This window comes from Eleutherodactylus coqui, chromosome 4, assembly GCF_035609145.1.
Source record: "Eleutherodactylus coqui strain aEleCoq1 chromosome 4, aEleCoq1.hap1, whole genome shotgun sequence".
Taxonomy (NCBI): Eukaryota; Metazoa; Chordata; class Amphibia; order Anura; family Eleutherodactylidae; genus Eleutherodactylus; species Eleutherodactylus coqui.
This window is the reverse complement of record NC_089840.1, coordinates 126,254,311-126,277,330: the sequence shown is the minus strand read 5'-3', so window position 1 is coordinate 126,277,330 and position 23,020 is coordinate 126,254,311. Positions and strand designations below refer to the sequence as shown.

General features: G+C 44.6%; 1 protein-coding gene across 3 annotated transcripts in view; it reads left to right on the top strand.

The window, feature by feature from the left end:
* The first annotated feature begins 12,553 nt into the window (after positions 1-12,553).
* The window catches only part of PHTF1 (putative homeodomain transcription factor 1), a 126,415-nt gene continuing 115,948 nt past the window's right edge, over positions 12,554-23,020 (top strand). For 2 of the 3 annotated variants that reach the window (XM_066600065.1, XM_066600064.1), the window contains exons 1-2: positions 12,554-12,680; positions 17,890-17,995. In XM_066600065.1, the coding sequence (XP_066456162.1) occupies positions 17,951-17,995 (45 nt within the window). In that variant the 5' untranslated portion in view covers positions 12,554-12,680; positions 17,890-17,950. The remainder of the gene's footprint in view (positions 12,681-17,889; positions 17,996-23,020) is intronic. The other variant, XM_066600067.1, reaches the window with a different exon arrangement.

The following is a 23,020-nucleotide window of genomic DNA, read 5'->3' as shown; positions in this document are numbered from 1 at the left end:
AGAGTTGGAAGTGTTAGGGCTCCTTCACACTTGCGTTTTTCATGCGATTGTCAATGGGACTTTCTAATGTTAAAAACGCATCGCACAAAAATTGCAAAGCACCAACTTGCGATGCGTTTTTAACATTAGAAAGTCCCATTGACAATCACGTGAAAAAAAAACAGCAATAGCGCGTGAAAAAAATGCACAAGAAAAACGCAAGTGTGCAGGAGCCCTTAGTGAAATGAATATGACTCCATCTTCCCTTCTATACCTTATAGTATGATCCTTCCATTTTGTATGATAAAGTCTGTGTCAATGCTTTATACTTTTCCTTTATCAAGATTTGCTAAAATATATTGAAGAATAAGAAGGGACCTCGATGATTAGAACATTCCGAGGCCCTAGATTGAATGTCTCAGGTCATTGCGCCCAGTTCTCCTGTCTTTCTTTAAACAATTATTGGTTATAATTAAAGTACTTTCTTTCATGTTCAGAGAAGTTAATCATGTAGGATTCTACTGCGTCCGTGCTGCTTTTCCTTCAGCAATTTAAATGTTAAATTCCGTATCTTGCATATTTATGGTGTGTTTGTTTCTTTTGGTCAATGGTAATAAATCAATTACAATAGATTTGAATTAGTGTAATTGAATATGTGCCCCTATAAAAACTGATGCCTATCTATCAATAAATAGATTACTTTGATAACGCTAAGTATTGTTGTGGTTAGAGTTAATCTCCTGAGCTCAGCTTACCTCTAACTAAGAATTTGAAGCACAAATGCATATTGTATAGCAAATATTGATTCTTGCATGATGGCCACCTGCAGACGGCCGGGTCGGATCTTGCTGTGAGAATTCTCGCAGCGGGATGCGGACCCGTGCCCCTGAAGAGACCTGTGGCTCACCCGCTCCTGGCGTCTTTCACCCTGCTATGCGCCGGCTGCCGGCCAGCCGGCACATGCGCAGAGCGGAGCCGGACCATCGCTACTGACGTTTCTGAGCAGACCTCTGTGAGACCCACACAGAAATAGAACATGCCGCGATTTGTTTTCCGGCGTGTTTTCATGTGGACAAATCGCGGCCGTGTGCATAGGATTGCATTTTCGAATGCAATCCTATAACAGCAAGCACGGGCGGAAATTCTGCGGGAAATACCACAGCGGAATTTCTGCCCGTGTGCAGGGGGCCTAACAGAAGGGACCTCCAGGGTCATCGGGTCCAAACCCCTGTTCAATGCAGGATTCACTAAATCATCCCAGACAGATGTCTGTCAAGCCTTTGTTTGAAGATGTCCATTGAAGGAGAACTCACTACCTCCCGCGGCAACCTATTCCACTCATTGACCACCCTCACTGTCTAATATCAAATTTGTGTCTCCTCTCTTATTTCATCCCATTGCTTCTAGTCTTTGATGAGAATAATGGCTGATCCCTCTGCACTGTGACAGCCCTTCAGATATTTGTAGACAGCTATTAAGTCTCTTCTTGGTCTTCTTTTTGCAAGCTAAACATTCCCAGATCCTTTAACCGTTCCTCATAGAACTTGGTTTGCAGACCGCTCACCGTCCTGGTAGCTCTTCTCTGAACTTGCTCCAGTTTGTCTATGTTTTTTTAGATTGGGGTGCTCAGAACTGGACATAGTATTCCAGATGAGGTCTGATTAAGGAAGAGTAGAGGGGGATAATGACCTCACATGATCTAGACTCTATGCTTCTCTTAATACATCCCAGAATTGTGTTTGCCTTTTTTGCACTAGTTTATGTGTCCTGATTTTTCTATTTTTTAAACTTATAAAATAAAGATTTCATTTTTCACTGGACTGAATACTGGAATACCACAGTTTTTTTCAGAGATCTTCAGAAATCTGACTGATTGGAGTCAAGTCTGGTGAGCATGTACTGCTATGTGAGAATTCTTACTTGCACCCAAGATCCTGCATCATGGAGCGGTGGGTTGCTACACTACTCAACATCCCTCCAGCTGACTTCCTGTCCCATGACTTTTGACATTTCAGTTTATTTACATACCTATTACTCATCACATAGTGGACTATCAGCTCATGACATTTCCACTAAAACCCAAGTTGCCAATTGTGAGTTACATGATCACTGTCAGGACTTGAACCATGAACCTCTTGTTCTGTAAGCACTCACCCTTCTTATTGCGCTATCCAGCTTGTGAACACTTTCCCTACATATGTATTGTTCTCTGATCCCAGTTATCTAGCCCCTGCCTCCTGTTCCTGACCCTGCCTCTTGCCCTGATTGCATCTCCTATAAAAGCCTAGCTTTGCCACTTCCTCAATACGTGATTATTGTGTTCCACCACTTTGATTAAGTTGAAAAACTGTTTCTCCTGCTTCTCTACTGCGTACTGATACCTGCTTCTGACCTTTGGCTTCCATTGACTATGCTTTCGTCTCATCCCATTTATACTGCATACCGTGACTTTCTGATAACGACTCCTGGCTATTCTGACTACTCTCCAGCGACTGGCTTGGCTACTACACAGCGGCTCCAATCCAGCATCGGTAGACGTGACAAGATAATCATGCCCAAACATGAAGCCCGTAGTGAATGCCCTGCGGAAGCAAGTTACAGAGCTTCAGGAATTTTGCACCTCTTACCAAGAGAAGTTTGCTGGATTACAGACACTGGTGCTGGATCAGCAGGAGGAAACATCAGTTTACAGAAGCAACTTCTAGACTTGCATCACTCAGGCTCTGATGTCCGCATGGCACTGCTTACAAAGTTTGGTGGGGATCGCAATCAGTATAGAGGCTTCCTCAATCAATGCCGGATTTTTTTTCAAATGCAGCCAACATTGTTTACCAGTGACCGGAAAAAGGTATTCTTTATCATTAACCTACTCACTGATGAGGCACTTGCCTATGTCTTGCCATACGTAGAGACCAACAGTAAGCTCCTTGACAGCATCAATGCCTTCACTACAGCTAGGGGGCAAATCTTTGATGATCCGAACCGCTGTGCCATGGCTAAAGGGAGGTTACATAGCCTACAACAAGGGTGACGTTCCATTGCAGAATATATGGCAGAGTTTTGTCGCTGGGTCAATGATACCACTGGAATCCTGCTGCACAACAGAGCCAATTTTGCCGGGGATTATCTGAGTGAATAGAGGACAAACTTGCCAGAGTGGAGTCTCCTGATGACCTGGAAGACTTCATCCAGTTATGAAAACGAGTTTTTTCGAGCGTTGAAGGGAGAGATTGTGGGGTTCAGGCACCAGCACCCCGTACTCTTTCAGTCAACCCACGTTTAGTCCCCAACCCAGGACTGAAGCTGCCCCCGAACCTATGCAGGTGGACGTTATCTGCAGACCTCTCTCTATCACAGAAAAAGAAAGAAACTGTACTGAAAATCTGTGCCTCTATTGTGGATGCTCAGGACATTATGCCCTAAACTATCCAAGCAAGCCCCAAAGGACTCTCGCCTTGGCACACACCAAGCCAAAGGCCAATCCAGCACCATGAAAGGGGATGCCATCCAAAACACCTTTGTACCAGTAGTTCAGCTCAGGGTGGAAAGCCTTTCCCCACTCCAGCCTTTTTCTCCTGCCAACTGAGATTGTAATGGGTGATCAGAAGACACAGTGCTCAGTGATGTTAGACTCAGGAGGTGGTGGGAACTTCATGGACTTAATATTCGCTCGTGACAAAGACATTGTAACCAAATTCAGGTCCATACTGATAGATAAGGAAACTGTGGATGGGTTACCCTTGTCTTCAGGCCCCGTCACACAGAAGACAATTGAACTGGAACTGCACATGAACCCTGACCACCATGAGACAATCAGCTTCCAGCTCATCTTATCCCCCAAGTTTCCAGTGATTCTCGGGATCCCCTGGTTTTCTACCCTTAACCCCTCAATCAACTGGGAAACCAGGACCATTGCCTTCCCCTCAGAATACTGTAAGGGAAACTGCCAGATGGCACCATCCACCCCTAAACCAGTACAGGACCTTGATGATGAGCAACGGGACTTAGAAAAATTACCAGTTCACTATCAGATGTTCAAGGATGTTTGCAGCAAGAAGAAGGCTGACCAGATGCCACCTCACCGGCCATACAACTGTCCCATTGAGCTGGTTCCCCTATTCCATTTGGGTGTATCCTTAACCTTGCAGAACCAGAGTTACAGGCCCTTCGGGAACATCCGGGTGAAAATCTAGAAAATAGCTTCATCTGGCCTTCCCCCTCTCTGGCAGGAGCACCCATTTTCTTTGTTAAAAAGAAGGATTTAACTCTTCGGCCATGCATCGACTACCAGGAACTAAACAAAATCACCAATAAGTATTGCTACCCTCTCCCGTTAATTCCAAAACTGCTGGAGAGGCTAGGGGCAGCCAAGGTCTTTACGAAACTAGACCTCAGAAGAGCATATAACCTGGTGCAGATCCGGCCTGGAGATGAGTGAAAGACGGCCTTCAGGACAAGATATGGACATTTTGAATCCCTACTGATGCCGTTTCGGTCTTTGCAATGCTCCCGCTACCTTCCATCACTTTATCAACATTGTGTTCCGAGACCTATTGGATCAATTTGTAGTTGCATACCTCGATGACATCCTCATATTCTTTGACAGTTTGCAGGAACATCACGGACATGTTCGGGTGGTCTCAGGACGACTTCAAAGGAATAACCTCTATATCAAGTTAGAGAAATGTGAGTATGAACAGACCCCAAAACAATTCTTGGGATACATTATCTCCCAGAGTGCTTAAGTATGGATCCCAGCAAGATTAAAGCCTTCCTTGATTGGCCCATTCCAAAAAATTTGAAGGAAGTACAGCACCTGATGGGTTTTGAGAAGTCCTTGATAAACTTTCTGTAGAAATTTGCGAAACCAATCTCTCCCATCACCTCCCTCACAAAGAAAGCAACACTTTTTCCTGGTCCCAAGAGGCACAAACCGCATTTCAGAAACTAAAGACTCTACTTAAGCACCAATACTGATCCACCCAAACCCAGAGTTGCCTTTTGTCATGGAGGTGGACACCTTCGACTCCATGGTGAGAGCCATTCTGTCACAGCAAATGGGAGATAAGATGCAACTACACCCTTGCGCATTAATATCTTACATGTTATCACCCGCAGAGAAGAACTACGATGTTGGAAACAAGGAGCTTCTGGCCATCAAAGTGGCTTTCACCTAGTGGAGACACCTCTTGGAATGAGCCCATCATCCAGTGACGGTTCTTACTGACCATAAAAATTTAGAGTTCCACCATACTGCCAAGAGGTTGTCAGCGAGACAAGCACGATGGTCCTTGTTCTTCTCTAGGTTTAATTTCATTGTGTCCTACTGCTCCGGTTCCTGAAATGGCAAGGCAGATGCAATGTCCAGGATATGTGCAGAGTCCAAAGAGAAGGCAAATACAGATGACAGAATTCTGTCCCCCAAAACTTTTTCGGGCGTCTTACATTCTGAAGACCTCCTAACAAAGCCTAAGGGACGATATGAAAAGGACCCGTTCTTGAGTTGTCCTTCTAAGGTTGTGAAGCTTTTCTTTACAGAAGGGCTTTGGAGGCAAGAACACCATCTGTATGTTCCTGAGGCTGGTCAACTGAAAGTCCTTTACTTAGTCCACAATTCTAAGCTGGCTGGTCACCTGGGGGTCACAAAGACTTCAGAATTTCTACTTCGTTCCTTCTGGTGGCCTGACTGCAGGAGGGATGTGAAGAAGTATGTCATCTCTTATGAGGTATGTACTCCGAACAAGACGTTCACTCACTGGGTTTTCTACAGCCCCCTCCAGTCCCATCCAGGCCATGAGGATCTATATCCATGGACTTTATGGTGGATCTGCCCTCCTCGAAAGAGATGACTACTGTTCTTGTGGTCTTGGACCAACTTACGAGGATGGCTCACTTCATCCTCATAGAAAAGATTCCAACTGCCGAGCACACCGTGGAGTTGATGATCCAGGAAGTTTTCAGATTACACGGAATTCCAGATGATGTGGGCTCTGACAGAGGGGTCTAGTTCACCTCAAAGCTCTGGAGACACTTCTGCATGGCCCTGGAAACCACTGTAAATCTTTCTTCAGCCTTTCATCCCCAGTCTAATGGCCAGACTAAGAGGATGAACCAGACCCTGGAGCAGTATCTTTGCTGCTTCATTTCTCATCTCCAAGACGACTGGGTGGACTACCTACCAACGGCTGAGTTCACCTACAATAATGCCAAGCACAGTTCAACTGCTCTGAGCCCGTTCTATGCCAATTATGGTTCCCATCCAGTATTCATTTCTGGCCTTAAGATCAACACTTCTTCACTACAATTCTTGACATTTAGAAGTGTGAAAGTGGACATCATTTGGCACATGGAAAAGGAGAGGAGCCATATGGTGACCTGCAAGGTATGCTATATGTTTACAGACCTACCAGAGGAAAAGCCAAATTTTACCTGCCAGAAATGCAAGCTTGTGTGTCTACTGGAGGAAAAGGTGCAAAGTCTTCAGAAAAGAATAGCTATATTAAAACGTATTAAAGAACGTGAGGATTTCCTTGACAGAGTAGAAGAAAGTCTTTAAAATGTTAACGGAAAAGAAATGTCCAGTGTACCTGCAAAAGCAGAAGAATGGAAGCATGTGACCGAAAGAAACAGGAGGATTAGAAGTCAGCCAGCAAACATACTGCTCGGAAATGAGTACCAAGTTCTCATGTAGGGGGACCTGGTACGGGTTCCTGAGCAGAAGGAGAAAGGGGTACAGCAAGAAATGACTCTACCCACAAAGAACAGAGCAGAGGAGAAAGAACTATAGCAAGAAATGACTCTACCAAGAAAGAACAGAGCAGAGGAGAAAGAGGTACAGCAAGAAATGACTCTACCAACAAAGAACAGAGCAGAGGAGAAAGAGGTACAGCAAGAAATAACTCTACCAACAAAGAACAGAGCAGAGGAGAAAGAGGTACAGCAAGAAATGACTCTACCCACAAAGAACAGAGCAGAGGAGATAGAGGTGTAGCAAGAAATGACTCTACTCAAAAAGAACAGAGCAGAGGAGAGAGGTACAGCAAGAAATGACTCTACCCACAAAGAACAGAGCAGAGGAGAAAGAGCTATAGCAAGAAATGACTCTACCAACAAAGAACAGAGCAGAGGAGAAAGAGGTACAGCAAGAAATGACTCTACCCACAAAGAACAGAGCAGAGGAGAAAGAGGTACAGCAAGAAATGACTCTACCCACAAAGAACAGAGCAGAGGAGATAGAGGTGTAGCAAGAAATGACTCTACTCAAAAAGAACAGAGCAGAGGAGAGAGAGGTACAGCAAGAAATGACTCTACCCACAAAGAACAGAGCAGAGGAGAAAGAGGTACAGCAAGAATTGACTTTATCTACAAAGAACAGAGAGAAAGAGAAAACAAGAAAAGGAAAGAAGGGTGGCTGGGACCTTAGGAGGTGATCATGCTATCCTTGAATTTTGGATAAAAAGGGGAGGAAGACCTGAGAAAACTCAGACCTCAAGGTTGGATTTCAGAAAGATTTTAATGAACTCAGAAAGAGGGTAGGAAGAATCCAATGGCTGGATGTTCTTAAGGACAAACATGTCCAAGAAGCTTGGGAAATACTGCAAAATGAGATTCTCAAACCACAATCAATAACAATCCCTAAAAGAAGAAAGAATGGGAAGCATTTAAAGAGACCAGGATGGATGAACACAGAACTTGCACACATGTTAAAAACAAAGAAAAATATGTTCATTAAATGGAAAGAGGGGGGGGGGGAATATCTAAAGAGGAATATAATGCGGTCTGCAGAAACTGTAGGGTAAGTGTCAGAAAAGCTAAAGCTAATATTGAATTGAGGCTTGCAACAGAAGCCAAAAGCAATAAAAAAGGATTTTGGGGGTATGTCAAAAGAAAAGTCAAAGATGCTATTGGATGCTTACAAGGTGAAGAATGATGTTGAGAAGGCCGAACTTTTAAATTCCTATTTTGTATTTCTTTTCTCTCAGAAAGTAGATGTAATATTAACTGATCTTCCCTGTGCTATTGGGGGGGGGGGGGGGGGAGTAAAAGAATGCAGACTATCTATAAGTAGAGAGATGGTGAGGGAACACATAGCTAACTTAAATGAATTCAAGTCTCAAGGTCCAGATGAATTACATCCTAGAATACTAAAGGAAGCAGCAGAGGTAATTGCTGAACCACTTGCCATAATCTTTGAAAATTCCTGGAGAACTGGAGAAGTCCCAGAAGATTGGAGAAGGGCAAATGTTGTGCCTATCTTCAAAAAAGGGAAGAAGGTGGATCCAGGAAACTACAGGCCTGTGAGCCTGACTTCTATACCGGGAAAGATCTTTGAACAAATTATTAAACAGCATGAATGCAAGTACTTGGATAAGAATGGAGTAATTAATGAGAGCCAGCATGGGTTTGTAACAAACAAGTTATGCCAGACAAATCTAATTTCCTTCTATAACAGAATCACCGACTGGGTTAATCTGGAAAATTTGGTGGATATAGTATATCTTGACTTTAGTAAAGCATTTGACAAAGTATCTCATACCATACTTATTGAAAAAATGACCAAATATGGGATTGACAAGGCTGTTAGGTGGATTCGCAACTGACTGAGTGATCGTACTCAAAGAGTGGTCATAAATGACTGCACATCCAAGTGGAAGAATGTATCAAGTGGGGTACCGCAAGGCTCTGCCCTAGGCCCAGTGTTGTTCAACATTTTTTATAAATTATCTGGAGGAGGGAATTGATGGGAAACTGATCAAATTTGCTGACGACACAAAGCTAGGAGGGATAGCTAACACTAGGGAAAAGAGAGAGCGTATTCAAAAAGATCTAGAAAAGCTTGAACAGTGGGCAGCGACTAACAGAATGGTATTTAACAAGAAGAAATGCAAAGCTCTACATCTGGGCAAGAGAAATGAAAAAAGCACATACAGAATGGGAGGAATTGGGTTAAGGTGCAGCACATGTCAAAAAGACTTGTGTATACTAATAGATCATAGACTGAACAGGAGTCAACAATGTGATGCAGCAGCCAAAAAAGGCAAACACAATTCTGGGATGTATTAAGAGAAGCATAGAGTCTAGATCACATGAGGTAATTATCCCCCTCAACTCTTTCTTCATCAGACTTCATCTGGAATACTGTGTCCAGTTCTGGGCACCCCACTTTAAAAAAAGACATAGATAAACTAGAGCAAGTTCAGAGAAGAGTTACCAAGATGGTGAGTGGTCTGCAAATCATGTCTTATGAGGAACGGTTAAAGGATCTGGGAATGTTTAGCTTACAAAAAAGAAGACTAAGAGGAGACTTAATAGCCATCTACAAATATCTGCATTGGCAGGAGCCTCAGTGAAGAACTTCATGCTGTTGCACTGGAGTTGCAGTGCAGTTGGAGGTGCAAAATGACAGCTGCTACAGTGGCGAGGATGATCTTTGGGCCCTCTTGGCTTAGAGACCTTGTTGCATGTGTGACCAGTGCAATTCCTATAGCTACATCATTGCTAATAGCCCAGTGAACGTGTCACGTATTGTCACAGCACATCACCACTGCTCACCACCTTCACCTGCTCCTAGGGTTACGGTCAGACATTGCTGCTTGTCATGCTACACATCTCACCTCTGGTGTCTGCCGTAGGGCTGTTGTTCACTCCCGTCCTCTGTCTTAAAGGGCCAGTGCATACTCCCTAAATCTGTTCCCCTCCAATCCCATTCCTGCACTTGCTGCATTAGGTATCCACCCTCGGCTAATGAGACCAAATTGCTATTTGTGACAAAGCCCCAATTAGGGTATATTCAGCTTCTGACTCTGACTATCCTGACTTCTGTGCTCCCTGACTTCGGCTTTGTATTTTTGTTGTCTGCTGCCTTTGTTGTTGGACTTTGTTGTTGCCTGCTGCCTGCAATGATCTACAGCTTGGACCTCGTTATTGCACCTGTGCCGCCAGCCCCGGCTACAGCCCGTTTCTTCACTACACTTCTGTTCAGACCATCAGGTACTGAGTCTTGGCCCAGTGCAGCATCAGCAGCCATATTACCAGGACAATCTGTGTGTAACGGCTTGGGGATCCTGCAATCCCATTTGAAGGAGTCTAGTGTGAAAACCAGGGCTCCCCAGGTACTGCTACCTCAGATTGCCCACAGCCAAACCGGTGTGTGGCAAGGCGGATCCACATCCGTCTGCCTGGCCACTGTGATATGCTACCCTTACATAGGACTGCATATTCTGATGAAATAGCATGGCATGTCCTGAATATATTGGTGTATGTGTGTAATTATGAGTAGTTTTGAAGATACTTGTAAGTATTCGGTACAGATATCGTTAACATGATTGGTGCGTAATGGTGACTCGATTTACAGCATTGTAATACATTGTTGCTATCAGAACAGATTATACATCAAATTTAATGTTTAGCTCGAGCTCACACAAGCGGATCCCAATTGCGAAATCCACGATTGGTGTCCACCCGGAGTATCGGCGGCGGCAAAACGAGGGCATTGAAATGCATGCTCACACTTTCAGGTGCAAATTGCATATTCCGCGAGCAGAGAAATAAATCGCAGCATGCTCTATATTTGCCATGGATTCTGCTCGGATGGCTTCCATTCCATCTTTTGAGCGATAATCATTATCTAAACGCGCTGCCATTGTGCACTGTTTGTGCACTATTCGTTCATTGGTGATTTCTAGTAAGCTAGAAATCACTGATGACTGTTATCAGCGCCACATGCTGATTTTCTCAGCGGGTGGCGCTGATAGCATTCATTCGGCTAGTATCCCACTGGGACTTCCCAGCTGGATACCAGCTGAAAGCTCCAAGAACAAAGAAGCTGTTTGCATATACAAAACAGCTGCTGTTCTTGTAGTTATCAGTGGTGTCCCGCTCCACCTGCATTTAACTCTTTAAGTAGCTAATTACCTACTTAAGAGTTATGCAAAGATGTCACTGTCCTTTGAGCGATTTTTCTTTTTTTGAGCAATCATCTTTCAGTGTAAATGCATCTTAAGTCTCCTCACTCACCTTCTGGGTGATCAACTTAAGGAGAGATGATATCCCTCCCGACCCACATATTATAAACACATTCAAATTACAAGCCCCTGGGACCAACTGCTTCTACAAGAGGCTGCTGATAAATCTTTTTTTGTTTCTATGGTAACGAATGTTAAATCACATGAAAGCCTTATGTGTCTAGTATATATTTTCAAAATGTTGTATTTGTAGCTTATGGCAACAGTGATCTAGGCACGTGGGAAAACAAAATGGCGGAGTCTAAGGTGATATTCACAGCAAATAAGAGTAGAGGAGTGATAAAAATTCTTGTTTCTGCAAGGAAAGTCCACAAAGGATATTCATGGTGATATGTCGCAGACATTGGGGGATCAATGCCCTTCATATTCTACAGTTAAGAACTGGGTTGCCAAATTTAAAACGGGCCACTTCAGCACCAATGAAGGGGAACGTCCTGGACGACAGAGAGGTTGTTGTTCTGAAGATCGTCGACAACACAACCTCATACTGGAGAATCTGCGAATTTCAGCTAAAGCAATAGCAGACATCATGGGGATTTCTCGTGAACGTGTTTGTGTCATTATCCATGAACATTTGAACATGAAGAAGCTATCTGCAAAGTGGGTCCCCAAATGTTTGACAACAGATCAGAAAAGCATGCGAGTGAAAACTTCCCGGTCCATTTGTCAGCGTTTCCAGACTGATAACTTCCTGGATCGACTGGTCACTATGCATGAGACCTGGATTTATTTGTATGACCCTGAAACCAAGGAGTAGTCAAAAGAGTGGAGGCACAGTGGTTCTCCTCACCCAAAGAAGTTCAGGGTGCAAAAATCAGCCACTAAGGTGATGGCGTCCGTGTTCTGGGATAAGTAGAGCGTGCTACTAGTGGACTACCTTAAAAATGGTTCAAGACCACGCCTCCGTTCACACTGCACAAGCGACCACTGCGGAGCTAGGCTTCCAGCTGGTTGACCACCCACCTTATCCACCAAATCTAGCTCCCTCCAACTATCATCTGTTTCTAAACCTGAAGAAACACCTCAAGGGTACCAAATTTCTCACCATTTCTGATGCCATGGCTGCTACGGATGACTGGTTTGAGGCACAACCGAAATCCTTCTTTTTGCAAGGCTTACAGAACTTGGAATAGCGATGTAAGAAGTGTGTTGACATCAGTGCAGAGTATGTGGAATAAATGTAAAGTTTCATCTTGCTATCTCGTTTCTTTCTGTGTAAAGCCAAAGACTTAGCAGCAGCCCCTCATATATATTGCATATCCAGAATGCTTTCTTCTGAAGCCGGAATCATTTCTTCTGTTCTGCAATGCTTCCACTTACTTCTAATTTCTGTTTCCAGTGATATCAAATTTCTGTCATTAAACAGAATTTATGAGGGTTTCACATCAGAAAGATCATTTATAATAACTCTGCATTTAAAGGGCAAGTGAATAAAACTGCAAATAATCAAACGACTATTATAATAGCTGTGCTTCTGCTGGCTTAGACAGACTGTCACTTTAAATGCACTGTAGCTACAATGGATTTCATCACAGACCCGGAAAGAGGAAGTGTGATCTGGTGTGAGTAGATTCTGTGCAGCGCTGACACCTGAGTATGTGAGCTGAAGTATCTATACTTCAGTATGGGCAATTCGTGCTTAGTCACTGGCTGTAATGCAGACTTTGAGCCCAAACTGTAAGTAACATTGGTTTGCTAAGGGATTATTATCCTAATTCTATTGTCACTCTGCAGATCTTTCCACTTTATATCTATACATAATTTATTCCTCTATTGTAGTTGCCTGCTTATTGTGTGAGGATCCCTTTATTGTATCTCTCATCGTTTCAGATGCTCTAAAACTAATATTTCATGACACTTTAGGTTCTCTCTTTCATGTTTCTTTATAATGTAACTCTTGCGGGTGCTAGATGTACCGTAGGACCTGATGGGTGCGGATTATCAAACACTTTGGATTAACAGACAGTCAAAAAAAATGTAAAAACTCTTGAAAGTTTAAAGAGCTTTCAAGGAGAAAATTATCACTGTTTGTAATCAGAGGAATTTCCTAATTGGTCGTCTCCGCTCAGTTTTCTACTTCTGGTCTTGTGAAATTTCACATTCTACTGCTCAGAACCGTCATGAAGCAGAGAACTACCATGCTAGATTATCGGATTCTGGATTAAAGAGATTACACTTTTACTATGTGAAGGTTTGATTGGCTCACCACAACAAAACCTAAGAGAAATATACTAAGAATCACTTAGGGTGGTTTCACATCTGCACTCAGGGTTTAACTTCCCTGCTCCATTTGGAGAACAGGAAATGGAATCCCTGTGGCCGAAGGTCTCTGGATGGCACCAAACTACACCGGATAGACCCTATTGACTAGAATGGGGTCCATCCGCTTCCCGCCTAGTTGCCTGCTCTGTCTCATAGCACTGTTGAGTTTGCAACTTCGCTCGTACGCAATTTATTGCATATGGACAATGTTGCATATGCTACCCATTGAAAACAATAAGGCTGTTCTTGCGTGATACGTGGTGAAATAGGATGCACACGTGTGTATACATATTTGTGTGTGCATGAGCATAGCATTTTGTCTAGGATGATTTACTGAATCCTGTACCGAGCAGGGGGTTGGACCCGATGACCCTGGAGGTCTCTTCCAACTCTGCCATTCTAGAATTCATTTTTGTGGAACGAACTATGCATTTTTACACTACCATTGGCATATTTTACTGTCCTTCTAGTGCCTGCAAGGCATGTTCATTTGCACGTGGCAAACTAAGACACACTGATTGAAATGGCTAATTAGTCTTAATGAGTTCCAGATGTGTTTTTTTTCTAGCGGAATAACGTATTACGCATTTCCTTAGTATTATAAGCACATTTGCGCACCTCCATTGACTTCTATGGGGACATTTGGTGTGCAAATACGCAGAAAAATAGAGCATGCTGTATTTTTTTTATTTTTTTTGCGTGACAGTAATGCACACGCAGAACATGGAAATGTGAAGGAACATTGAATCTAATGGATTCTAATCTCTGTGTACTGTATGTGCAAATTTTGTGCACGCAAATATGTCCGTGTGAAGCCGACCGTCCTATTATAACTCAGAGGAGGAAGTCATTTGGAGTTCTTTGCAACTCGTCCTTAGTAGACTGCGGATCCCTTTCACAATGCCTTATTCACAGGCTATGGGTTATAGTCTTAGGAGTTAGTCACACTTTGTGGTCATGTTGAAGCAAAAAATCCTGAGTTGACCACGACAAATGAATAAACCGTAAACCTCAGTCTGTAACAGACTAGCGCTGCACTGCTAAAAATATACATTTAGGAAACGGCTGTTTATGCGAGGTGACAAGACGTGGGTCCAGGATTTCCTTTAGGATGCCAAGTCACCGAGTGCCCCGTGCAGCAAAACCACCTGCTGTTTTACCACAATTTACTATGATTTTTCTTAGCTTTTTTGGCACAAGTCTTTACAGGTAGTGAAAACATATTTCATCCAAAAACACATCCAAATAAAGTGCATGACCCAAAAGCATTCAATTTATGGTTTTGCGGCACAGCTTTTCATCACATGGCACATTGCCTCCACATGTACAGGCACCCTAATATACTATACAGTCAATTTACTTAAAGGGGCATTCCCAAAATAAACTTTTATCACCATATGACAGGTGATAAAAGCCTAGTTGCTAGCATTTCTAACTGTTGAGACCACCATCAATCCCAAGAACTGGGGTCCCATGTCCCCTTCTCCTCACTGCTCCCCCTTCAGAAACATGGAGCTTGAATGGAGCTGTAGCCGAGCATGTGCGGTGATCAATATGCTCAAATCCATATAAATAAGCCAAAGAAGTTTTAGGATTCTGTTCTGTGGAGTGATAAAACAGAACTGAAACTTTTTGAGGCTATGGACCAGCGGTATGTCTGGAGGAGAAAAAATGAAGCATATGCTGAAAAGAACCCCCTGTGAACACCCTAAGGGTGGCTACCCACTAGTGATATATTTTCTTGCAATGCAAGAGCGAGTGAAAGCATACGATTATGAAATCAATGATTTTCAATGGTTTCATGCTCATTTGCGATTTTTACTCACAAGCCTCGTAGTGCAAAAAAAACTCTGCAAAATCGCTCAGTGTTTTCAATGGGGCTGGCGGCAGCCCCATTGAAAACATAGGGAGTACATTGCGGACTTCTGCAACAGCTGTGACAGCTATGGCAGGGGATTCCTTCATCCCCACATGGACCGCAAGGATGAGGGAATCCTCTGCCACAGCTGTGGCAGAAGTCCATGATGTACTCCCTATGTTTTCAGTGGGGCTGCCGCCAGCCCAATTAAAAACACTGAGCGATATCGCAGAGTTTTCTCTGCACTGCGAGGCTTGAGAGTAAAAATCGCAAATGAGTATGAAACTGTTGAAAATCATTGGTTTCATAATCAAGTGTTTTCACTCGCTGTGCCCCCGGCAGTCGTCTTCTGGAGGCCAGGGATTGAAAAATCTCCACCCCCAAAAAACGCTGGTCTCATTGGTCACATGCCTGTGACCAGCATTTCAGCCAATGAGACCACAATTTTCGAACGCTGTCTATCTTTGGCCGTTTAGCACACCTCATCACCCATCACAATGATTGGGTGCGCTAAAACATAAAAGTAAAATTACGGCAAAGCATCATGTCTAAGTGTGAGGGAGCCCTAAAGTGAAGCCTGGAGGTGGCTCAGTGATGTAGTCTGCCACATGTGGAGGGCAAAATAGATTTAATCAAGTATCAGGAAGAAAATGTCATACCTTCATTGGAACTGTCAACAGGAAAATGATCCCAAACATGCCTGAAAGTCCACAAAGACTTGGTTTCAAAAGAAGTCCTGGATGATTCAGGAGTGAGCATCACAGTCGAATAACTTGAATCCCATAGAAAATCTGTAGGGGGAGTTGAAGAAATCGGCTATAGCACACACACACCTCCAATAATACGAGTGAACTGGAGGCCATTGTCCATGAGGAACGGACTAAGATTCCTCAGGAAACGTGTCAGAAGCTTCTGTTTGTCTATGGATCACGTTTGTCGCTGGTCCTAACAGCAAAAATGCTCTACTAAGTACTAAAGACTCTTGTCATGAAGAGGTTGAGTAATTAGGAGAATTCCATAGTTATTAAAAGTGGCATTTTGTGGTGAATTTGGAGAAACCACTTGTTATATTACTTAAGTTGAGCTATTTACATTGTTCTTGTTTGATAATTTTTTTGTAAACAGCTGAAAGTTTGTGAATTTGTCAAATTAACTCAATTTGCTATTTGAATCCTTTTGATTCCAACTGTATATCTCAGGTCAGCCATTTATTTACAATATATAGACAGTTTGTAAGTTTGTGCAGTAGCTGAAGTCAGGAATGTACACACAAGTCACAGGAAGCCCTCATATATTCATGTGTGTTTAAAGGGCATGTGCAAATTGGAAGATGGTACAATACCTCTGCAGCACCACCTATCGGAAGGCAACATTCCTGCAAGTCAATATCTTATAACAATGACTGGCTGTTTCAGGGTTTTTGCCCCACAATAAATGTGCAGCAGGTTTCTGGCTTGGCTAGTGAGAGGCCTATGACTTAGGTCGGGAAGAGTATCATCACTCCTTAAGGAGAGCACCTAAAAGGTGTGATGAGACTTATAAGGCCATCCATGCTCCTCTGGGAAATATGCAGATTGGGAATATGGAATAATCTCACCTGTACGCTTTACTAATTAAAATCAGATAGAGTTCTTCCTCTTTACAAATCACCGGTCAGACCACTCATGGAATATTGTGGACAGTTTTGGGAACCAGTACTCAAGAAGGACACATCAGAGCTTGAGCGGGTACAAAGACAGGCTACTAAAGTAATAATGGAATGGGCAGACTACAATAACTAAGTATAAATATATCAGGGGACAATACAGAGATTTCTCCCATCATATATTTATACACAGGACTGTGACTGTAATAAGGGGGCGCTCTCTACATAGAGAGGAAATAAGCTTTCTACACTGACATAGAAAGGGGTTCTTTGCTGTAAGAGTAGTGATCCTATGGAACACTCTGCCTGAGGACGTGGTGATGGATTTGATAAAAGAGTGTCTGAGCGTCTGTCTTGAGTTTTACAATATTACATGTTATAGTCACTGATTACTTCAGAAGGGTCAGTGAATCAGAGATTATTCTGATTGCCAGATTTGGAGTCGGGAGGGATTTTTTTCCCCCCTAAAATAAAGAAAGTTGGCTTCTACCTTATGAGGGTTTTTTTGCCTTCCTCTGGATCAACATGGAGGTGAGGTGTATGTGGGGGATTACCTGTTGGGGGTCTCTGAGGACTAGAGTTGAGAATCACTGCTCTAGTATATTGAAAATGTACCGCTATTTATGCTATGTTCACATCTGCATTAAGAACCTTCATTTGTAGGTTCCATTGCAGATCCTAAACAAAATGCTGCAACAAAAAGTCGCGCATGAAAGACTTTTTTGTCCAATAAAATGTTGGATAACTGAATGGAGACCAAATGGACACTATTAAAGTTAATGTAGTCTATTTGGTGCTATTCGGGATCATCATAAGATGGATCTGTTCAGCCAGGGCATTTCCTCTTTCCTGTACCTATAACGAGAAGGAAAATGGGCCCCCTGAACATAGATGTAAACATAGCCTTACACGTCCTATGTGCCTGCAGAACTGATAAAGAAGAGACAATGGTGGTCACCTATATCTCACAGGCACTTTGGGTTGATGGGTGCGTTTGTGCCCAACTCCAGTGTAACCTTAATTTTCTGGCTTGTTTGGAGATGTTCTGAAGTTGAGCTTTTTTTTTGTTTTTAGTCTTTTGTTCAGATATATTCTCAGTATTTTCTTTTTTTTTTATCCAGTTTTTATGATCAGGGTCCTCTGATGTTTTTGAGTCAGAAGTTCCAATGACTGAATAAAAGCATGGCTGCTGAGAATACAGACGCAATATCCTGGTATCAGAAGAAAGTAAGTATCTGATTCATTTAAGACTCATACATGATAATCTAAATTCACTGTGGCAGATTCATCACCGTATTTATGCCACTTTTTCTGACATGTACAAATGTGTTTTAAAAAAGCAGGCAAGGTTGCAAAGTTGTATATCGTGTAACTTCCGCATTAACATTTTTTGGGTGAGTATACGGGCAACCCCTTTAAAAGCTACGGACATTGTTTTATACAGAATTTCTTTCTATTCTTGATTAGCTTCCTAAATTAAAAATTATGCAACTTTTAAATTGTCTGTGTGCCTTTACATGGCTGGCTCTTCTGCTGCCTCTGACATGTATCAAACAGCACATTGGTCCTGGTGGTGTCAGCATCTCTGCTCTACTTCTCCATCGTGTCACAGTATCCCAGCATTAAGGCTGCCATACACATTAGCTTTCTGAACCCATTGATAACAGTGCGGCCAGGTGACTCTCTAATGTATTTGGGGGCTGCTCAACTTTTCCCTGACAGATTAATGTCTGGGACAAGAAGGATCAGGGATGTTAAATTCCAATGACCGATCCTATTATTCTCTAGGAATTAAGCTGGAGTCAGGGTTTACCTCCCTAAATACAAGCACATTCAAATATTCATATTTACTGGGGAGCTGGAGAAAATAGCAGTCAGCTGAACAATCATTTGGCTGATGGTTGTTGCAGGTGTATGGTCAGCTTTAGGATCTGTTCATACGGTAGAAAATTGGATGTAGATTTGATGCAGAATCTGTGTCCAACCAAATCTAGGTCGCATTGGTTGGTGTGGATTCTTTTTACACTAAGATTTGAAATTCACACATGGAAGAAAAAAGAAGTGACATGTCACTTCTTGGTGGGAATTCAGCATGCAGATTTGCCATGTGCGGATCTAAGGCCATACAATTGCATAGGTGCAGTAGAAATCCACAACTCAGCTGTAGATTTCTGACGGTGGAATAATCAGAAAAAAATCCTCAGTGAGATCATACCCTTAGAGAAGGGGAAGAGGATGTTGTTCACAGCAGATCAGATTGGGGATCGGAAGAGAAACATCTAAGTCTTCAGGGAGAGCAGATCAAACTCTGAATCAGAGCTTACCTATTAAACCACACACAAAAGTCTGCAGGAGGAGGACTACTCACATAGCTTTGTGCAAACAAAGGAGAAGATCAAATTAACAGGAACTACTATTGTTCATCTATCATAAATTGTGATGCTATAAAATGTAATCATGCCACCATTGATAAATATGAATGCCATTTATGGGGACATTTACACTTAGCATCGCTGTCTCACGCATAGCCTGGTCCTAGTGATCAGGGGTGTGGACTTTGTTCCCCAAGAGTCACGTGCTTTATTGAGAAATGTAGGACTCACTATGCTGTAGCAGAATCTGGAATCTGTAAACATAGGTTAGTCCTACATTTATACATGCATACCCATACAGAGTGATTACTTCAACGTCCATATATTTAATATAACTATAAACACTTATACTGCTCGTTTACCAAGATATGGACAAATTAGAGGGTTTAAATGATCAGTTTACTACTGATATCTTAGTAGGAGGCAGGGGAGATGTCTTGACTAGAGATGAGCGAACGTACTCGTCCGAGCTTGATACTCGTTCGAGTATTAGCGTGTTCGAGATGCTCGTTACTCGTAACGAGCACCACGCGATGTTCGGGTTACTTTCACTTACATCTCTGAGACGTTAGCGCGCTTTTCTGGCCAATTGAAAGACAGGGAAGGCATTACAACTTCCCCCTGCGACGTTCAAGCCCTATACCACCCCCCTGCAGTGAGTGGCTGGCGAGATCAGGTGTCACCCGAGTATAAAAATCGGCCCCTCCCGCGGCTCGCCTCAGATGCGTTGTGACAGAGATCAGGGACAGTGCTGTTGGTGCTGGAGCTGCTATAGGGAGAGTGTTAGGAGTTAGTGTAGGCTTCAAGAACCCCAACGGTCCTTCTTAGGGCCACATCTAACCGTGTGCAGTACTGTGGAGGCTGCTTTTTGCAGTGTTGCACATTTTTTTTTTTTGCTATATCGGCCGTGCAGAGCATTGCGCCCTGCAGTAATACTCCAGGGACACAATTGTGTAGGCAGGGCCAGAAGACATATATTATTGACTGAATATACGCAGTGGTCCTTTTCAAAAAAATATTGGGCAAAAAATCTATTTGGCCTGCCTGTCACTGTGCTCAGTGTTCTGGGTCCGTGTGTGCTGGGTGTAGTAGTTCTACAAATAAATACGCAGGCAGCTAAGTGTTACAGCAGGCGTGCGCCAAATTATTTCCTGGCTCTGAAATCACCGCTCTCTTGCAGTTAATAACAGTGCAACACTCTGCAGTTCTGTGACACACTCCAGGGACAGAATTGTGTAGGCAGGGCCAGAAGACATATATTATTGACTGAATATAGGCAGTGGTCCTTTTCAAAAAAATATTGGGCAAAAAATCTATTTGGCCTGCCTGTCACTGTGCTCAGTGTTCTGGGTCCGTGTGTGCTGGGTGTAGTAGTTCTACAAATAAATACGCAGGCAGCTAAGTGTTACAGCAGGCGTGCGCCAAATTATTTCCTGGCGTTCCGTAAACGAAGTCAGCCTCCAACCACAGGCCAATAAGCGGCACATTTAAATACAGCGTTCTGTTTCTGCACTACTGCTAATACACCATGTTGAGGGGTAGGGGTAGGCCTATAGGACGTGGACGCGGGCGAGGACGCGGAGGCCCAAGTCAGGGTGTGGGCACAGGCCGAGCCAGTGTGGTGGCCAGGGGTAGAGGCAGGGCCAGGCCGAATAATCCACCAACTGGTTCCCAAAGCGCCCCCTCGCGCCATGCCACCCTGCAGAGGTCAAGGTGCTCTACGGTGTGGCAGTTTTTCACACAGACGCCTGATGAACGGCGAACAGTGGTGTGCAACCTTTGTCGCGCCAAGATCAGCTGGGGAGGCACCACCACCAGCATGCGCAGGCATATGATGGCCAAGCACCCCACAAGGTGGGACGATGCCCGTTCACCGCCTCCGGTTTGCACCATTGCCTCTCCCCCTGTGCCCCAACCTGCCACTGAGATCCAACCCCCCTCTGAGGACACAGGCAGTATCGTCTCCTGGCCTGCACCCACACCCTCACCTCCGCTGTCCTCGGCCCCATCCAGCAATGTCTCTCAGCGTAGCGTCCAGACGTCGCTAGCGCCACTGTTTGAGCGCAAGCGCAAGTACGACGCCACGCACCCGCACGCTCAAGCGTTAAACGTGCACATTGCCAAATTGATCAGCCTGGAGATGCTGCCGTATAGGCTTGTGGAAACGGAGGCTTTCAAAAGCATGATAGCGGCGGCGGCCCCGCGCTACTCAGTTCTCAGTCGGCACTACTTTTCCCGATGTGCCGTCCCAGGCCTGCACGACCACGTCTCCCGCAACATTGTACGCGCCCTCACCAACGCGGTTACTGCCAAGGTCCACTTAACAACAGACACGTGGACAAGCACAGGCGGGCAGGGCCACTATATCTCCCTGACAGCACATTGGGTGAATTTAGTGGAGGCTGGGACAGAGTCAGAGCCTGGGACCGCTCACGTCCTACCCACCCCCAGAATTGCGTGCCCCAGCTCGGTGGTGGTATCTGCGGGGGAGTATGCTTCCTCCACTAAACCACCCTCCTCCTCCTCCTACGCAACCTCTGTCTCGCAATCAAGATGTGTCAGCAGCAGCAGCACGTCGCCAGCAGTCGGTGTCACGCGGCGTGGCAGCACAGCGGTGGGCAAGCGTCAGCAGGCCGTGCTGAAACTACTCAGCTTAGGAGAGAAGAGCCACACGGCCCACGAACTGCTGCAGGGTCTGACAGAGCAGACCGACCGCTGGCTTGCGCCGCTGAATCTCCAACCGGGCATGGTCGTGTGTGACAACGGCCGTAACCTGGTGGCGGCTCTGCAGCTCGGCAGCCTCACACACGTGCCATGCCTGGCCCATGTCTTTAATTTGGTGGTTCAGCGCTTTCTGAAAAGCTACCCCCACTTGTCATACCTGCTCGGAAAGGTGCGCCAGCTCTGCGCACATTTCCGCAAATCCCACACGCACGCTGCCACCCTGCGGACACTGCAACATCGGTTTAATCTGCCAGTGCACCGACTGCTGTGCGACGTGCCCACACAGGGGAACTCTATGCTCCACATGTTGGCCAGACTCTATGAGCAGCGTAGAGCTATAGTGGAATACCAACTCCAACATGGGCGGCGCAGTGGGAGTCAGCCTCCTCAATTATTTACAGAAGAGTGGGCCTGGTTGGCAGACATCTGCCAGGTCCTTGGAAACTTTGAGGAGTCTACCCAGATGGTGAGCGGGGATGCTGCAATCATTAGCGTCACCATTCCTCTGCTATGCCTCTTAAGGAGTTCCCTGCAAAGCATAAAGGCAGACGCTTTGGAATCAGAAACGGAGGCGGCGGAAGACAGTATGTCGCTGGATAGTCAGAGCACCCTCCTGTCTATATCTCAGCGCGTTCAGGAGGAGGGGGAGGAGCAGGAGGAGGAGGGGGAAGAGACAGCTTGGCCCACTGCTGAGGGGACAGATGCTGCTTGCCTGTCATCCTTTCAGCGTGTATGGCCAGAGGAGGAGGAGGAGGAGGTGGAGGAGCATGAGGAGGAGGGGGAAGAGACAGCTTGGCCCACTGCTGAGGGTACAGATGCAGCTTGGCTGTCATCCTTTCAGCGTGTATGGCCAGAGGAGGAGGAGCCTAAAAGTGATCTTCCTAGTGAGGACAGCCAATTGTTGCGTACAGGTACCCTGGCACACATGGCTGACTTCATGTTAGGATGCCTTTCTCGTGACCCTCGCGTTACACGCATTCTGGCCACTACGGATTACTGGGTGTACACACTGCTCGACCCACGGTATAAGGAGAGCCTTTCCACTCTCATTCACGAAGAGGAAAGGGGTTCAAGAATGATGCTATACCACAGGGCGCTGGTGGACAAACTGATGGTAAACTTCCCATCCGACAGCGCTAGTGGCCGAAGGCGCATT